This window comes from Verticillium dahliae, genomic scaffold, assembly GCF_000150675.1.
Source record: "Verticillium dahliae VdLs.17 supercont1.1 genomic scaffold, whole genome shotgun sequence".
Classification (NCBI taxonomy): Eukaryota; Fungi; Ascomycota; class Sordariomycetes; order Glomerellales; family Plectosphaerellaceae; genus Verticillium; species Verticillium dahliae.
This window is the reverse complement of record NW_009276921.1, coordinates 1,429,247-1,446,798: the sequence shown is the minus strand read 5'-3', so window position 1 is coordinate 1,446,798 and position 17,552 is coordinate 1,429,247. Positions and strand designations below refer to the sequence as shown.

At 55.8% G+C, this 17,552-nt stretch overlaps 4 protein-coding genes across 4 annotated transcripts; 1 reads left to right on the top strand and 3 right to left on the bottom strand.

Moving 5' to 3' along the window:
• Positions 1 to 2,312: 2,312 nt before the first annotated feature.
• Positions 2,313 to 4,469, bottom strand: VDAG_00432 (C6 zinc finger domain-containing protein; the record flags this gene model as incomplete). Its single annotated transcript, XM_009651809.1, has 3 exons — positions 2,313 to 2,574; positions 2,634 to 4,096; positions 4,173 to 4,469. The coding sequence occupies 3 exons, from the start codon at positions 4,467 to 4,469 to the stop codon at positions 2,313 to 2,315; spliced, it is 2,022 nt and encodes a 673-aa protein (XP_009650104.1).
• Positions 4,470 to 10,055: 5,586 nt separating this feature from the next.
• On the bottom strand, positions 10,056 to 11,564 carry VDAG_00431 (uncharacterized protein; the record flags this gene model as incomplete). The annotated part of the gene is made up of 3 exons (XM_009651808.1): positions 10,056 to 10,424; positions 10,492 to 10,960; positions 11,041 to 11,564. 3 exons carry the CDS (start codon positions 11,562 to 11,564, stop codon positions 10,056 to 10,058), a joined length of 1,362 nt encoding a protein of 453 aa, XP_009650103.1.
• Positions 11,565 to 13,091: 1,527 nt separating this feature from the next.
• VDAG_00430 (uncharacterized protein) lies at positions 13,092 to 14,899 on the bottom strand (the record flags this gene model as incomplete). Its single annotated transcript, XM_009651807.1, has 5 exons — positions 13,092 to 13,479; positions 13,700 to 14,073; positions 14,134 to 14,207; positions 14,444 to 14,656; positions 14,779 to 14,899. 5 exons carry the CDS (start codon positions 14,897 to 14,899, stop codon positions 13,092 to 13,094), a joined length of 1,170 nt encoding a protein of 389 aa, XP_009650102.1.
• Positions 14,900 to 15,950: 1,051 nt separating this feature from the next.
• VDAG_00429 (uncharacterized protein) lies at positions 15,951 to 16,593 on the top strand (the record flags this gene model as incomplete). The annotated part of the gene is made up of 2 exons (XM_009651806.1): positions 15,951 to 16,169; positions 16,273 to 16,593. 2 exons carry the CDS (start codon positions 15,951 to 15,953, stop codon positions 16,591 to 16,593), a joined length of 540 nt encoding a protein of 179 aa, XP_009650101.1.
• Between the last annotated feature and the right edge of the window lie 959 nt (positions 16,594 to 17,552).

The following is a 17,552-nucleotide window of genomic DNA, read 5'->3' as shown; positions in this document are numbered from 1 at the left end:
AGGTTGTCGCTGTGCTTGGTATGTCTGCCTGACCAAACACCGCCGCAAGTGCCGGGTGAACGCAAGCCCCGGTTCGCGTACCACTGCGTCAGCTAAGGTACCTAGGTAGGTAGGGGGAGGTCAGGCTGACGGGCATGGATGGCAGCCAATACGTCCCAGCGCCGCAAGGCGAGCGGAAGACCGCCAATCCTCGATGCGCGCCCGTTTCCTTTCCTTCATCTTTTCAGCTCCAAAATCACCTCAAAGTTGACATTGCATGAGGTTGAATCAATCGGTTCCCCCTCGTCTGAAATGATGGGCCTCTAACTCTGATGAGCGGGAATTAGACCTTCAGAAGAGTAAACCCCCCCCCCTTGGGCGTCAGAGATCCCGACGAAAGACCCTAGCCAACGGAAGCTATGGCCCAGAATGGCTCCGACCCTGAACATCCCCCCTCAAAATGAAGTCCTGTCCCTCCGCCTTACAGGAGCGTTTTTACCCCGCAACCCATAGGCGTTCCAGAGTCCCGCCAATCCCCAGAGCTACTCCAAATTTCCTCCGTGCCAGCCAGCAAACTTCCACCCCATGCTCCTCCGCCCCCCCTTCCCCTGCTCGACCTTCTCCTTCAGGTCGCAAGTAAGTGGTCGTCGGCATGGAGAGCTCGATTCAAGTCCACCGTCCAGTCGCACGGTCGAAAAGTGCCTTTCGACCGAGGAGAGACATTGCACAGTCACAACCCGACCACTATACCAGAAACCGGGTCCGCTTCGGAAACATACGATGAGAAGAGACCGGGAAGGTAACGAAAGAGAGGGAACAGAGTCGGCCGCTTGTCGCAGCGTGAGGTCACCTCGGCGCTCAGCCGATTTTCCCGCCCGTGCACTCCGCCTCGCAAATCGTGCATGTTCCCGCGTGTGATGGCAGCAGTGGAACCCTCCCAGGTCACACTGCGGGAGATGAGGATGCCCCAAAAGTGGCGCCAGGCGCCCGTCCTTCGCTCACTTGCTCAGGGGCATTGGTGTCGAAGAAAACAGGTCGGTCACCTTGAAGAATACTCAGCGCATGAACTCCAGTGAACGCAAACACGATGGGCTGTTGCCACTTCACGGAACGTGTTGCAATTTCCAATGTCGATCATTACAGCGTCAACTATTGTACAAGAGGTAGAGAAACTACACGTAGCGTTGCCATTCGAGACGACCGGTGGCGTACATCCAGCCTCGTCACCAGCCGTTGGCAAAATCCCATGTTGGCTCGCCGATTCCTTCCTTGCAGCCTTGGGGACCGGAACTCCAGGGATATGTCATGTCGTCAGGGGTATATGTCTCGTCAGGTACCACGGGCTCGCGCGGCACACTTCAGTAAATCGCTCGTAGGAGCGGTGCTCTCAAATTGCCACACACCAGTTGCATCAGAACAATTACGTCTCCGCAGCAGATTGACAATGCGCCCATTCGTGAGAGGCCTCGGTGATGACGCAGGAGGTAGCAACCTGCGCGGCTCGCATACATGCCATATAGCGAAGCTGGCTGGTGCAGGCGTAGAAAGGATGCCGCAATTCCCAGTGCTGTCCACAACCAAGCCCGATTTCTTTTCGGAATTCGATGGATTGACATGTTCAGGATTGAGAAGAAGGGGGGGGGTTTTCTGCATCCGAAAGTCCAGCGGCGCAGCTATCGTGAGGAGGTTGTCATAGGCTTCGGACTGATTGGGTCAGGCGCGGTGGGATGCGGCATGTCGGTCCGGACGCCGCCCTAGCACAGGTGATACCCGCCAACCACAACCCGCGCTGGCGCAGGCAATGCCCGACAGGTGTCCATACACACAGTGGTCAGTGCAACCCCAGCGCCTGCACCCCAGATGATGGCCGTGCGTGGGCTGATATGGCTCGGATCGTGGGAACGTTCCCGCCAGCTTTCCCGCAAAGATGCAGTGAGTGCAGCACGCCTTGCCTCTCGATTCGGACGACCACGGGTTGTTCGAGGCATTTGGGATGCGATCTTCTTCTTTGTGACGTCGTGAACTTCGTCACACTATCAAGGATGACCTTGCAGTTGTGCGGTACTTGTGCCAGGTGTTGTAGATGCCAATGTTTTGCTGCGCGCTTTAGGGGTGCAGAGGGCAGGACACACGATGCCTCTGGCTCTGTAAGAAACGTATTGAGGTGGCATTTCCGCCGAAAGGAGATTCGCTCGACGGGCTGGATGGGGTTTTCGTAAATGAAGTGCCCGCGCTCCCTTCGGACGCATGATTTCGATAGGCGAGGTGGTTCTCGCAGGCGTCAAGAGGGGCCTGCACGTCGTATCGAGCGGGTCTTTCCGGGGCTGTTTCCATCACCCGCTGAGGAATGCTCGCCTCCTCACTTCGGCTTCTTTGATGATCTCAGCCGCCAAGCTCAGACTCGGCGCAAGGTTTGAATAACGTTCGACCTCCATAACGACGTCATTGATGATCTGGTCGATAGCCTCACGGCTACCGCATAGCGTCAGAAGGATGCTGCCCAGCGAGGGTGACATGGTGGCGCCCATGACGAGCAGTGCCTGGGACACAATGGAGAGCGCACCCTGCCACAAATAAGGCATGTGGCCTGCATGGCTGGAGGCAAACGTATTAGTCTTGAGGGTGTGGCAAAATGATGATCAATCATGACTTACTGTGCAGAGATGTGTTCCAGTTGGCGCACAGAAGCCTCCAAGCACTTGTGGCAACTGTCTCGTACTGCAGGATCCAAGATGGCCTGCTCATTGTCCAAGACAGCCAAGATGTAGGGCCTGTAAATGATGGTCCGGCAAGCAAAGAATCTGAGGCGCAACACAGTCTGGACCGGGTCCTGAAGTGCGGCGCGGGTAAAAGGGAATTGCAGTGGAATCGGTAGGCTCTCGTACCATTGCGTCAGCTGGAAGTCGAGTTCCGCCACCACAGGCTCGAGGCTTGTCGTAGAGGCCATCGAGTCCTTGGAGTAGATCAGCTGGCTGACTCGATTCAGGAGTCGCCGCAAGGCGATCTCGGCAAGGAAGTACCAAAGGTCATCCCGTCCAATCGCTTCCTGTTCTTCTCCCTCGAAGCCACCGGGAAGTCCGACGTTCTCTTCAAACTGGACCACCCCAGAGTGCGGGAGATCCAGCTCTGCCAGCAGGTCGCTCTCGAAGAGGAGAGAATTCCAGTAAATACGCTCGGTCAACTCCCGCTGATTGGGCGGTACCCTGTTCGGTGACATGAGAAGAAGCTGCAGCTTCGTGCTGGTAGTACAAAGCAGGTTCCAGGCCTCCAAGGGGCGGACAAGGTAGAACAAGTACGCAGAAGCCAGCAAGTGGCACTGTGCTGCGAGAACATTATTTGAAGTCATCATGCCCGGAAGGAGAGCCCATGCAGCGGTGAAGTATTGCAGTCCAGGGGGGTCTTCCCCAGGCATGATGCGTGAGATGCTTCCTCGCAAGCTGGCCTGTCCCAGAGCCAGTACAAGAAGGACGATGCAGCTCTCGGCGCCCTCGCGAAAGCCGTTGGATAGCGCCGTCCGGTAGTGGCTCCTCCAGGTGTAAGGGTTGACGCAAGCGTACCACACGTTGACGTGGTCGAAATAGGCCTCAATGTATGCTGTGGTATTGGACAGGTCGACACAAGGCGTCTTCGTCAGCGAGTGCAGCGGCTCTCGCGCCATCTCAAGCTGTAGCAGGATTTGCGGATCATATGGTCGTGATACAAGATCACGAATCAAAGGCCACTGCAGTAGGTGTAAAGCCGCATTCGTGTGAATTTTGGGCATCGTAGAGATGTTGGGCGGGTTATGCCAGGTGCCTAGACCCCCGCTGGGGATGATGGAAGTAAAGTTGGTGGTCCCGGCAACTCCGACTAGGTTTTCGCCATTCAGTCCAGAGCCGTTGCTCATAGATGGTGACTCGTGGCTAATCTGGATGCCGCCGCCGGAAGGCCCGCCAGCGACCATGTTCATCTGAAGAAGGCTCTCGATGCGGTTGAGGCGTTCGAGAATGAGCTTGTCGCCTGCATCCAGCTTGATGCCGGGTTCTCGGTAGATACATTCGGCGCCGAGCTCGGTGCAGAGCTTGCACTTGGGCTTGGTGCCATCGCAGCGAGACTTGCGGGATCGACACACCTCGCACTGAAAACATGGTCAGCGAAAAAAAAAAAAAAAAAAAAAATATTCGTGGCAGCTCAGTCAGGAGCGTCACACATACAGCGATGGTAGCCCTCCTTCGCGGGTAGTCAACTCCGGCGTCGGTGTTGCGGCGCTTCAGTGGGTTCGATCCCTCGTCGCTGGGTGTTTTGTTCATATCACTGAAACCGTTGATGCGCTGGTCGGATGATTGAGACATGTTTCTGGCCTTTTGCACGGCACTGATCAAACCATCCCGGCTAAAGCTGGGCGTGCGGTGGTTTTTGAGCGACGAGGGTGACTTGAGCGGGTGTGTGCCGTTTACAGCCGTCAATGAGGGCGAAGGCACTTCGATGTGGAAGCTATCTCTGCTTGCCATGGGATAGGGTCGCACTACTGCCCCCGAAGCAGATGGGGGAGAGTCGCCCGTCGAGGACGGGGACATTTCCTGGGTCAGGCGAATGCGCTTGGGAGCCGACGTAGTGGGCAACGATGGCGCGTGCTCTGCGACGAGAGCAACACAATGTGGCGAATGCACCAGGAGTCCGTTGGGCTCAGCACACTGCAAACAACAGCGAGGGCGGCGGGCGGTGCACCAGTTGCTAGCGACAACGACAGGTGACTGAGTGAGAGGCGGATTGCGGTTATCGAGGCAGCATCCTACGGCGGTCGTGAGAGAATCTGAAGAGTGATCTTAGGCTTTGGGTGGTGGTGGGGAACCGGTCTTTTGAGGTGTGGGCACCAAACGAGAATGGAAAGACAAGTCGTCGGTTGGAAACAATGCGGAGGCGCGTGACGGGGAGGGCAGTCTTCTTGAAGGAGAAGTGAAGGAGAGAGCTCCGTCTAGTCACCTTCACATCTTGCTCCTCGGCTCGTTGCCCCAGTCTCTAGTCTCTAAGTGTACTGGTAGGGCCGCCTGGTTGCTATTAGACGGCCGGGGTCCCGCTAGGTTGCCTGGTCGCGAGTCGCCGTTAGCCCTGGTCGGAGGTCCTTTCTCGTGCGGTTCTCGTAAGCGGAGTGGTGGGGACTTGGGAACTTTTGGAGGGGAACGAGGACAAGGGACCGGGGGGTGGGTGGGTGAGATGGGGAATTGGTGATGGATGGCATGGGGAACGGCCACGAGAGGCGCTAAGGGACTTGGGCCCTGTCAGTGAGCCAAATTCTCGAGTCCGTCGACGAGGAACAGGCGGCCGTCTGGGCGGCCACTTGGTGGTCGGCGCTGGTGTCGGCGGACGCACCACACCGCAGGAGGAGCACCCCCGGTCAGCCACCTGGGGTCTTGATGGTTGTTCGAAGCGGAGGCGGAGGAGCCAGGCTAGGCCAGGGTATTGTAAGGGAGGGGGGGACAAAGCTGGGGGGTGGATTTCTTGCCGTGTGGTCCTGCGTCTGTCCGCCGTGTGTCGGGGTACAAGGCAATACCTCGCCCATGAGACCTCTCCACCCCCTCAATTTTCCATCCAATGTGGTCGAGCCGAACAGAATAGCAAGTGGCCTGAGGTGTGGCGGTCTCGTTCGGGAACGGTGCTGTCGAAATAGTCATCGAGCCGGGGCAGGGCAGATGAGGACCGGACGAGACCTGACGCCACGACACGAAGTTGCGACACGAAGTGCTGTCCCTTTCTCACGAGAAGAGGAAGCTTTGGGACAGCCACGTTCGTCGCCCCATGCGGCGAGAGAAAACGATGTAGTTGCCGATGGCTTCCGGCACACGGGTGCGTTGCTGGACGGAGGGTTCGACAAATGTATTCGAGATGGGTATCTGGCTGGACGCTGGACGTCTTGGCTGTCTTCGTCGGGGCCGAAATGCCTTCCGCGCCATCCATCTGAGGGCAAGGTAAGTCGGATTCAGTGGTGCGCTGCGCAGAAGCTGCGGTCTACAGGTGAAGGTCAACCCTGGCGAAAGCTACTAGCAGGTCTTGCATGAAAGCAACTTGGGGGCGCATGTTGGTGATCTGGGCGCAATTCTGGGCAATCTGGGGGAGGCAGCTGGGAGGCAACCACACAGGTTTAAGGTACCAAAAGTAAGGTAGGACGAGGAAAGAGCGAGAGGGCAAGAGGGCACTGTGCTAAAAAAAGGGGGTGCTTCCTGGGGCCTAAGACAAAGCGTCGCCCACAGTGTCGTGCAGTTCCAGAGAGACGGCGCCGTGGTCCATGCGGCAGTGGTGACATGGCGGGATGAAACCCCCCCCCCCCCCTTCCTACCCTGTGCCCCTCTTGCGCCCGCGCCTCCCGTTGGAGATGGGCTGTTGCCAATACCTGACCTCCTCTATCAGACGGTGTGGATCCGTCGGCTCCGACTGGGGAATCGCGCGACTTTGCTCTGCGCGCTCTGCGCCCCGCGAGACAGATCGTCCATTGCACTTTCCCTGAAACTAGATCAGCTTCTTCTGCTTGACCCTTCACGGCCCAACGACATCCATCCAGCCTCACCACCTCTTTGCAGTTGACACCCTCCTCGACATGCATCGTCTCCATCTTGCGACATGACGGGCTTGACATCTGCTTCATTTGCTTTCGCCTCCGGAAAGAGAGTTTGCGATTCCAAATCGAGGCACTTGCACCTAGAGTCTCTATCACTTCGCGAAGCCAAACTTGTCTTGCCTTCACTTAGGCCTCCTAAGTCAGGCCTGAACCCGTTTTCTCTTCGAACACATTAGCCTCGATATGCCCAGCAGAACTTTCCAAACAAATTGAAGCAGGACACAGCTATTGGCTGGTGTCTAGGTGCGTTAGGGTCAACGGTATGTACTGATTTTGTGGGTGTGGTGTGTTGGCCTCCCAATGCATCCGAAGGTAGGTATTTAGGATAAATTCCCCCTGCCGAATAGCCCTCACACAGTATGCCACAATCACCGCATCTTTTGGTCAGCTTCAGGATGAGAAGAGTGTAGAAGCCATGTCGACCCGGGTTCTTCGCTGCGGATGGCGTCGTTTTCACGCATGACAGATATGGCTCGGCCAGAAAAGTCTCTCCAAGGTGCTCTTTGTATGACGCCCGCAGATGTTTCTTTGGCACCCGTGGTCTGACAATGTGGAATTTGGATAAGCGAAGCGCAGACAGACTTTGTCCCCTGTCTCCTGCCTCCGCTTACTCGGCAACCGGCTACTTCTCGCTTCCGCATCTCGTCTATGCTGTACAATTGTCGTTGCGCAGAAGCCACGTTGCGTTGAGCAATCTGGCTCTTGTTGACATGCCCTCCTAGCGCTTCGGTACAGCTGCAGAATTGCAGAGCTGTATATTGTATACATCAATCCCGTCCAGCTGCTCGGTATTGGCGTGGTCCATACCATGTCAAGCCCGCATATTTACCCCAAGTCTGCCATCCAGATTTACATCAAGGATTCAAGACGCATTGGCAAGGGTCTCGAGCTTTATTTCGCGCACTGCGCGGTAAACAGAGGCTGTTGAATCGTCTCTACTTCTCTTTCACATACAACTCTCGGACGCTATCCAACAGCCAAAAACAGTTTCTTCCCTAGAGTTCCTGGTTCATTCGGAGGCTTCGACGGCCCTATGACTTCTGCCAGTCGCTGTCCAAGTTCAACCGCATTAGCCGTCTGAGACACGTTTCAGAGACACCAAAAAGCACCTTCGTTCTTGCTCATATGCGTGTAGAACGATCTGACAGCGCAACCGTGGCGATTGGCGATGACAGTCGTCGGGCAAGTCTTCCATACCAACATCGTGTATTGTTGTGGGGACTGCTGCAAGTCTAGACTCAACGGAGTACTACCAGCCGATCTGACGTCCGGCAATCGGACCACCGTCTAGACGGGGGTGGTTGCTTTCTTGCGTACACCCTGATTCGGCCAGACCCATCTGAGAGACGCCTCAACCAGACAGGGACAATGCCATACAACTCGACGATTTTCAAGACAACGAGGCTATAAAAGGACCCGAAGAAACGCGCAGTGTGACCCTCGTTTCGATACATGTACTTGCATAACTACTCACGAGCATGGCCACGTCAGGCATCAGACGTGCCCGTTTTTTCTCCTCCTTCATTTTGGGCCCGGAGATGCTAGCCGCCGAAGCGGTGCCACGCGCAGGCGGGCTTCAACTTGCCACTCGTGGCTCGTCATCCGCAGACCCCTGCCCCCAGAATAACCTTGCCGACAGCCAATGTGACCAGCCTACATCTGTCATGCCGACCTAAGTGGCCAGTCAAGAGCTCGCTGTTGTTGAGCTGCAAGCCACATCAACGCAAGGGACCTCCACAAGTAAGACTTCCCAAGGCACCCTACCCCAGAAGTAGTTTTCTTTCTTCCGCCTAGCATGAGCTAATTTCCGTTACATCGGTCCAGATTCCCCTCAGATACCATGGGTCACCAACCCTCCATGCTTCTCGACAACATGCGCCACAGCTGTGTCCTGAAGTAGAATGACATGACTCGATCACGATCTTTGTGACAGGGCTGGCAGCAGTATAGTCTAACCATCACCGATGCGAGTACTCTTTGCCTTTCTCCTGTCTTCACAATGCGATGTTGCTGTCTTTTTTTTTTCTTTTTTTTTTCAAGAAAGCAGAGGCATCTGTAAATGGTTCGAAATGGTCATCGAAGACGAAACGGCCCGTGGCAACGTGCAAAGAAGGTAGTTAGAGATTCTTGGTTGAGCCGTGCATGGAGACGACTGCTCTATGTCACGTTGTGGACCTTGGGTTTGCATTTACGTCCTGCTGTCAAGGATGAGCGGTGACCATCATTGACAATGCAGTCAGGGTGTCCAGTGCCGACCAAAACTTGACGAGTTGCTGGGTGCGAAGCGACATCGGGATGGCTAGTGCCCTTGACATGGCGATGGGTGACTGGCCATCGCTGCCCATTTCGATCATCAAGAACCAACTCCAGGGTCCTATGTCAAAAGAGGGCCAAGACGTACACTCGGCAGTACCACCGGCTTGCTCAATCATTGCTACGTCGATGAAGTGAGGCTCCCGTTCCTTGCACCATCTCCTCTCACATTCAGAGCCCATCGCGCCGAGGCGTCGATTCTGCAATATCTGTATATTAAGCAGCGCACGCCTTTCACGTGGCCAATCCAGCCCAGGCCAGCCTAGGGGTCCATCCAGTCTATCCAGGCGACCTCGCTTGCTCCCGCGTGTGGAGAAGCGACGTCGTCTAGACTCGACTCGATTGCGATAGCTCCTTTTTATTTCATGGTTCCCTTTTCTTCCGTCAGCCTGGACTGTCAGCGGGCTCGTATTCGTAGCCCGCTCGACGGCTGGACGAGAGGAGAGAAAAAAAAAAGCTCGGTTCTCACCTGACGGATGCACCCCACCCCGAGGAGCAGGAAAGGAAATGAAATGCCATGACAGCCGGCCTGCCTGCCTGCCTGCTTGCTTGCCGTGGCTCTCTTCCTCCCACACCTCCCCGCAATCGTGTCTAGCTGCTTGTGTGCAGAAAATCAAGCGGAGGCTCCTGGAGCCGTTTCTGTTTAGCCTTTCTCGTTTCTCTGGGTCCCCTTCCCCGCACGCTTGCCGGCCGGTGGCGCCACAAGGCGCTCGCGTCGAGTGGTCTGGTGGCTGCGGCGCCCACTCTCTGCCATACAGCGCTCGCAGGCCCGGCCAGGAGGCACGCAGCCGTGGCGGTAGCGAGCCAGTGATCGATGCATAACCTGGACGACGCGCCGGATCATGCCGTGGGGTTGGTCCAGAATTTGGTGGGGAGAACGGGCGGCATGGGCGGGCGAAGCGGTCACAGGTTGCAACGGCGACGGGGTTGTTTAGATCTCCAAGCATCATCACGGGGGTTGCATGCGATGCGAAATGTCTCCAGCACGGCGGGGGGCACTACTGGGACGTCATGCATCAGTGGAGAAGCATGTTTCCTCAAGTTGAGAGTTACAAGTCTGGCCAGGCATGTGAAAGCCCTTTCCCGAGGTATGCCCCGTCTACTTGGATGTATATTCGCATTCTATGTCAGGAGACCATGGCATCGTGTGCAGCTTCGATCGAATGTCACGTTAAACCTCACTCTTGTCGGCAAAAATGACAGCCGTCACCTCTCCCTCGAGCTTGATACTGGCAATAATCTCCTTGAGTTGCCCCGTCTCGACACTTCGCCTCAGGATAACGACCCGGCCATCCTGCTGGACAGCAACGGCAATGAGCGACCCGTTCCCGTTCATTGAGAAGTGGCGTGGGATGAGCCCGCCGGCGGGAAACTTTTGTAGAAAGACTAGTTCACCCGTCTCAGGGCTGATCAGGTAGGTGATGAGGGAGTCGGACTCGATATCACCGGCGCCAGTGGCGTCTGAGCCCTCGGCGTCGGGACTAGGAATAATGAAGGAGCGCTCGTTGCGGGACGAGACGGTGAGGAACCGATTGTCAGGCTGCTTCTTGTCAGTTTACATGTTTGAGGGAAGAAGCAATTGATAGACAAAGGGATCGAGAACGCACGGAAATGGCTATCTCTGCGGCGGCAGCACCTTCAGGGACCGTATTGCCGGCGCCGTGGGTGGGACACTGAAAAACGCGGTCGAAGCGAATTTCGTCGTTACCAGAGTACCAGACGGCGTAGGAAGTGATCGTGTTTGCGAGTTCGCTGACAAGATAGAGGTAAGTTACTCCTGTTGGAGACTCGAAAAAGACAACATGACGGGGCCCGCTCCCGGGAGCTGTGACGAGAGGCTCGATGGAATGGAGAGCGAGGGTCGCTGGGTCAATCAGATAGACCCGGACGAGGTCGGCGCCGAGGTCTGGAACAAGCAGGAAGCGGCAGGTCGGGTCGATGGCTACTTGGTGCGGATGAGGTGCCTCCTGGCGGGAGGGCACGGGTCCTGGTGAGGGGAGGGTGAAGGTTGTGGTGTTGAGGAGTGTCAGGGCCGAGAGGGTTGTCACATTGATGGTTGTGAGCGAGGAGCCAATGCTGGCAGGTTTGGCAAGGTCAGTAAGTGTTTGAGGCCATCACAGACTCTTGAGAGAGACTTTGGGAGGGAGGCTGCATACTATTGCGCAACAGCCAGGCCTCTGCCTTCGTCGCCGTACTGTACAGCACTCACGGGCCCGATGACAGTGTCAACTTTCCCCAACAGGGTCAGCCTGCCGTTGGAAACATTGAATGCAGATACGGAACCATGATCGGTCATCAGACCCTCATTGGTACAGTAGAGCACTGAGTCATTGGCATCGAGCGTTAGCCACGAGGGGCTCGGCGCGCAAGCCTTCGACTCGGACACAAGGCGCAGAGTGGCGTTGCCATCTGAAGTGAGGGTGAGGTTGAGGGCGGTGACGGTACCAGAGTACGACGAGGCGTACAGGATGACTGATTCCGCAGCGTCCGGTGCGGGGGGTCGTCCGGGGATGTGGAGGAAGGCCGGTGATGCGTCCGGGTGGAGGTGGAGGAGGGTGAAGGTCAGGATCAGGGTTAGAGAGATGAGGAGGACAGACGGGGCAGTGAAGAGAGGGCGACGACGGTCGCGGAGAGACTGGGGAGGTGTGGGATTAGAAGTTGGGACTGACCCAGCCTTCATCGTCATTGATCAGGGCTAGTAGGATGGGGAAGGTTAGTCGTTGTCGAAGAAGGGGCGAGAGAGTACGACTGGCAAGACGGCCAGCAAGCTAAGGTACTTAGGGAGGTACCTTAGCTGACAATGGAAAGAAAGACGCTGAAACAGTGGGCGACGGCAGCCAACGATGCAAGCTGCAATGGAAAGTGACAGATATCAGACGATGCGAGGGCTCAGCTTGAATCGTCCCTTTTGGGGGAGGTATGTATGAGCATCCGGAGTCAAACAAGAAGGCGGTTAGGTGAAGTGGATCAAGACGCGATCCGGGCCAAGGTCTGGAGGATCGCGCAGACGTTGGGTTGGGTTGGATACAGACAGTGACGTGTTTTTACTGGTGGCAGGTATCATGCAGCTAGCTACTGGTCGTGCGGGGAAAGAGATGTGTGTCTGGTCCCCTTGGTCCCTTCCTCAGGTGCCTGGAAGTGCCTTCTCGTCCCCCAAATTGTGCTGTGCTTGCCAGGGTCCATCCCTGTCCGGTAGTCGCCCTGTCTATCCCCATCTCCAGTCGGTTCATGATCGTCGCCCCTCGTCCCATCTTCTCATCCTCCCGTACATGGCTAGTTGACAAGAGATACAAGCGTCGACAGTGCCTTAGTCTCGCATCCGCTCTCGCGAAAACGGTCGACAAGAGGCACTCTTCCCGCCGCGGCATTCCTCTTTTCGTATTTTGCCCCCAATCGCAGGCCAGCAGCTGGCTGCCTGGGCGTATGCACATCAGCGGCAACGTCGCTGCCTTCACGAGGTCAAGTGACGGAGTCTCGCATGCTGACGTCGAGTCTGTTGCTCGGTGCTCGGTACTCGGTGCTTTCTTCAGTCGGGTCCCATGCCCAACTTGATCAAGGATTTTTAACGTGTCTCCGGCGGGACTGGGAGACCTCGCTGGTGACTAGCTGACCCCCCGGGGCCATTGCCTGGAAAAGAGTGCCAAATCCGACAAGGGGGCACAAATCGCGTCTTATGAATGAACCCCCATTGATTGTCCGAAATCCCTGACCGTTCTGCACGAGTCGAGAGGATATACCTAGGATCGTTTCAAACAGCAAATCGACTTTGAAAGAGCCCTGGTTCCTTTTTTGCAAGTACGTCAGATGATCCTCGTGTCACAAAGGATAGTATTCAATGAGCACCGGCCTCAGCTACCGGCTATCAACTGTCAGCCCGCGAACTCTTGCCAAAACGAAAAGACCCCCAAAGAGGTACCGAAACCTGCATCACTCGTCCTGACGTGCCCTGTGAGCCGTGGGACAGACTAAGAAGCAGCATGTCAACCATATCTTGGGTGCGCATTCCTCTGCCGAAAGATCAAGAGTCAATCTTAGCAGCACCCCAGTCAATCGATGAGATCGAAGTGATGAATCGCGGCGGGGAATTCGATCCACTCGTGGATTGCGGACCGCGCCGTTGTCGATCGTAACACGACTCGAGGATCGTCATTCTCAGCTCCACTCGTCGCGGGGTCCTCAAGATCAACCTCATCGCAATAGCTTCCTATTATCGACCGTACTGGACCTGGAATGTCCTCGAATAGACAATCGTTTTGTTATCCAGGATCTCCTCCTCGCTGTTGTCGTCACGCATTTCACCCCTATCATTCAGATCCTTCGCAGCGACCCTCACAGACACCACGGTGCTGCCAGCTCCCATCTGCTGCTCCCCGTTATCGGCCCTTAAGCCTCCCATCTCAACCGAGTCAAACTGCGCATAACCCGTTCGTTGCTGCCAGTGTGGCTTGGTCTGCGAGCCGTCGGCGTATTTGGCCGATCGCGAGGGACGAGAAGTGCCGTACGAAGAGCCCATGAGCTTGGGGGCGAAGCGTTTCAAGAACTTCCGGAACGTAGGCATCGAACCGCATATGATGAAGAGATTGACCTCCACGAAACTGAATAATGTCAGTACATTCAATCATTGCTTTCGTTTCCGGTGGCCAGAATCAGTGACTTACGACCAAACATTGGCGGGGGCAGCAACCCAAGGAATGTCAGAGGATCCGAGGAGGGACGGAAGATATACCATCCGCACGACCGACGTTGCTACAGTTCTTTTCGTTCTGTCAGTAACAAGAATCAATTGAGTTCGGGACACTGAGGGGCAAGTCCTACACCGAACCGACGCCAAACATGATGCCCGCCCCAATCTTTTGAGCCAGTGGCATCTTCAATTTGATGATTGTCGGGATTGGTATCACGAAAAGAACAACGTCGGACACAATGTTGGCTACAGCGATAGCAATGTATACCATGGGAAAGTCGACACATTTTCCCGTAACGTAAGGGTCCCACGCAGACCGGATCGGCTTGCAGCCGAAAAGGAGTAACCCCGCAATGGTGACGGTGTAACTGGCAACGATGGCGATGGCAGACCAGATGATGATATTGAACCACCTCTGCGGGGATATTCGAAGATATAGTGTTAGGAGTGAGGTTTTGCTGAGGCCATTACAGGTGATGAAGATCGGGGCGGCAATGTAAGAACTCTGCCAGCCGTCATTGTTAGCTTGGAGTCAAACAAGACTTTGAAAGGAGGGACGCTTTACCAGCATGTGTTTTTCGAATACATCGATTGACATTTCCCAAGCATGATGTCCCAAACCACCGAGTGAAATGGACCCTGAGGTACGGGGGTTTAGCCATCGTACGACAGCGCTAGGTGGGAAGCCAAACGTGACTTACAGATCTGGACCGACTGCATCACCACGGAAGCCACCTGCCTTCAAGTTAGTCACTGCCATTCATCTTCTCGCAACATGTTTTTGGCGTACCCATGCAAACGTAATCAAGACTGTAGATGCCACTGGTTAGTGCCAGACGAGAACCAGGGCGCTTGATGTAGGAAGGGAGACTGACCATCGTCAACTTGCAAGCCGCCCGCCAGAGCCTGCTTTGTGTACAGCCTCTGCGTCAAGCAAACGAGCGCCACAGATCCGAGTACGCCAAATATGAAATAGTGGTCGACCACGTTCTGCTGCTGAGGTTTGTCAAAGTTCACTTCATAGCCGTCCGGCGGTGGTATGAAAGTCGTGACACCGTTGGTCACTGGAAAGGACATGACACTGATTGCTGCACGCCGAAAGAGACGCTGACGAGATAGTTACAGAAGATAGGTGAGCCAAGATAGTATCAGAATGAAGACATTTCAGGGTTTATGAGGTTCGTGGCCCATGACCTAATTTTGGGGGAACAGATCGCCACGACTTCGCTGTGGTCGAAATCCTCCTGAAGAACCAACCCATGACACTGGTTGAATCTCTCGCTGTGCACCCTGGGAACGAAGTCCCAATCCATGTCGAGAGTCCTCCTCATGTTGACCACCAGGTTGATACCAAAACAAGGGCAGAGGCTGTATAGTTTTCGTGACCGTTGGTCTCCCAGATGCGATCAGCACAACGGCACTTCCGGCATTGGACGAATGCCGCTGCTGTGCCGCGCAGCGGCAGCCAAGAATTTAAAGGTTACGCATAAGAGATTGCCCTTCGCCAGCCGAAGCAGTTCCAAGCCCACGAGTACGTCTCAAGGCAATTGTTGTCATTCCCGTCTTGCCATGTCGTGTCAGGGGTTGTTGACTCGCGGCCCAACCAAAGGCCAAGAAAGCAGCTCTGTTGGCAATTGTGTATGCAGTTGGTTCTTCAAGCACCAGAGCGCAGGGGTTGTCGGAGGCCGGAACAGCCAGCCCCTGTTTCCGGGTCTCTTCCCGGCTTTTCGGCCGGGGTGATAGGCCGGGGTGGCAGGCCGGGGGTGGAATCAGGGTCCTGTTCTGGACCTTGGACGACCGCGGAAACCCGCTGTCAAAGCGGGATTTGTTGATGATAGCAAGGTTTCTTTAGACCTTCAGTCCGCCGTGGCGTTCAAGTTGTGTTGCGAGCCTAAAAGCTTGTCACTATGCTCACTGTCAAGACGAACGAATTGAGATTCCGGTCGTCAACGTTTGATGGCCCTTCTGTGGCCTGCAATGGAGCTTGAAATTTTGATGAGGAGGACAATGTGAAGGCCACATCAGAGCCGTCGTCGCCGTGGTCAGACCGAAAGAGCCATAACAAGACACACCTCTCCGCTCGGCGATGCTTGCTGTCGGATGCCGCCGGTTGTACATGGCCAGACTTTTGTCAACCCATGCCTCAACTCTGCATCTAACCCTGTCATTCTGCAAGTGACGACCAACAAGCACACTCGCCCCTGTCCCGACGAATATCACACAGCTCAGTGTTAGGACTATCAAAAGCCACCCCGTTGCACTCTGAAATTTCCCATGATTCCTCGTCTCCCACGTGTGCAATCTGTCTGCTTGCCAATCTTTCCCTAGAACCTGTCAGCCCCAACCAACGGATCACCGTCACATCCCTCGAAGAAGAAAGCAATGGCCCGCTTCAACCCGATGCTCGTCGTCGCGGCGGCGGCACTCGTCGGCGCCACGCTCGCCACGTGCAAGAGCAACACCGGCCTCCTGCAGATGGTGACCTACGTGAAGCGTCATCCAGACTTCACGCGCCAGGAGTTCTGGGACTACTGGCAGACGCAGCACGCGCCGAGGGTCGCGCCCCTGGCCGCGCACTTCAACATCAGCCGCTACCAGCAGGTAAAAGCAACCACCATGTAGCCCCTCTCTCCTGTTCTTGTTCCGCCGTCACGTTGTCGAGCTTTGAAGATCTTTCCTTCTGACGCATGTCCCCAACCGCCAGGTCCAAGTCGGAGGCAAGATCCCCGCCACCGTAGCCGGCGCCGCGGAGCCCGCGTCGAACGAGCTCGTCGACTTTGACGGCATCGCCATGTTCCTGTACGAGGCGCCCGAGGTCCTCGGCGCCATGCTCTCGCACCCGTACTACACCGCCGTCGTTGAGCCCGACGAGCCCGTCTTCATCGACAAGTCGGCGCCGGGCAACGGCATGGTCGCGACGTACATTGGCAACCATGTCGAGGTCGTCGATAGGGCGAGGGACGTCTGGGTGGGAGACGACGCCACGCGCATCAAGTTCCAGCAGCTGTTCGACTCGTATGCGTAGAGGAGGCGTCGTACCTGGGGGAGGCGGACACATGGGGATTCATGTCAATACTTTATGTTTACAAGGGAGGACGTTTAAGAGCTTTCACGCAGAGAAGATAGTCATTGTCGTGTCATAGAGCTTGAGTCTTTAAGGTTCTCTCCAATGTATAAGGTTTGGGTGTCCAGATAAGGGGCCGTGGGTCTGCAACAGGGGGACGGAGTAGAGGGTTCAACCCGAGAAAGACATCCATCAGCACAACCGTGACAGACAATTCAGCTAGATGTAGTGCCTCGCCCAGGGCCTCAGACGCCCAGGGCCTTAAAAAAGCTTAATAACGCAGGAACTCTTATATCTATAAAAAATACAGAGTTAATGAAGGTGAAAGGAAAGATGCTCCCCAATAACCCCCGGGGGTGCATCTGAAGGGTCAAACGAACTGTCAGATTCGCAATTTGCACCCCCCCCCCAAAGACAAAGCCCAGCGGATCATCTTCCATCTACCCGAACGGTGATCGCCTTCCTCCCAAAAGGCTGACACAGGCTGCCTGCCAGTTCCAGAACACACCCAATCTACCAAACATGGAGCTACCGTCGATAGTGTGCCTGAAAAGCCGAGGGCCCGCTCGAAACGAGAACGGCTGCTCGTCACGGGGTCCCTGGCCCTCGCATGCCGACGAGTTTCGAGTTCCACGTCCACGAATCGATCAATGACGAGAGGATGAATCAAAGCCTCGCCCCGATCCGGCCCTATTCAAGCCTGCCAGTGCCAGCCAACAAAGGAGTGACAGCATAGCTTCAGACAGAGAAGGGAGGGAAGAAAGCTCCCATGTCGTCGCTGCAAACAAGCGCCAAGCCAGGAAAAACGACTTTCCGTCGTGGCATTGGGGCGGGTGTATCGTTCATCGAGAAAGAAAAAAACACAATGCGCACACCCCTTACCCAGACGCCTGCCACCACCCCCCTACTCTCCATTGCAT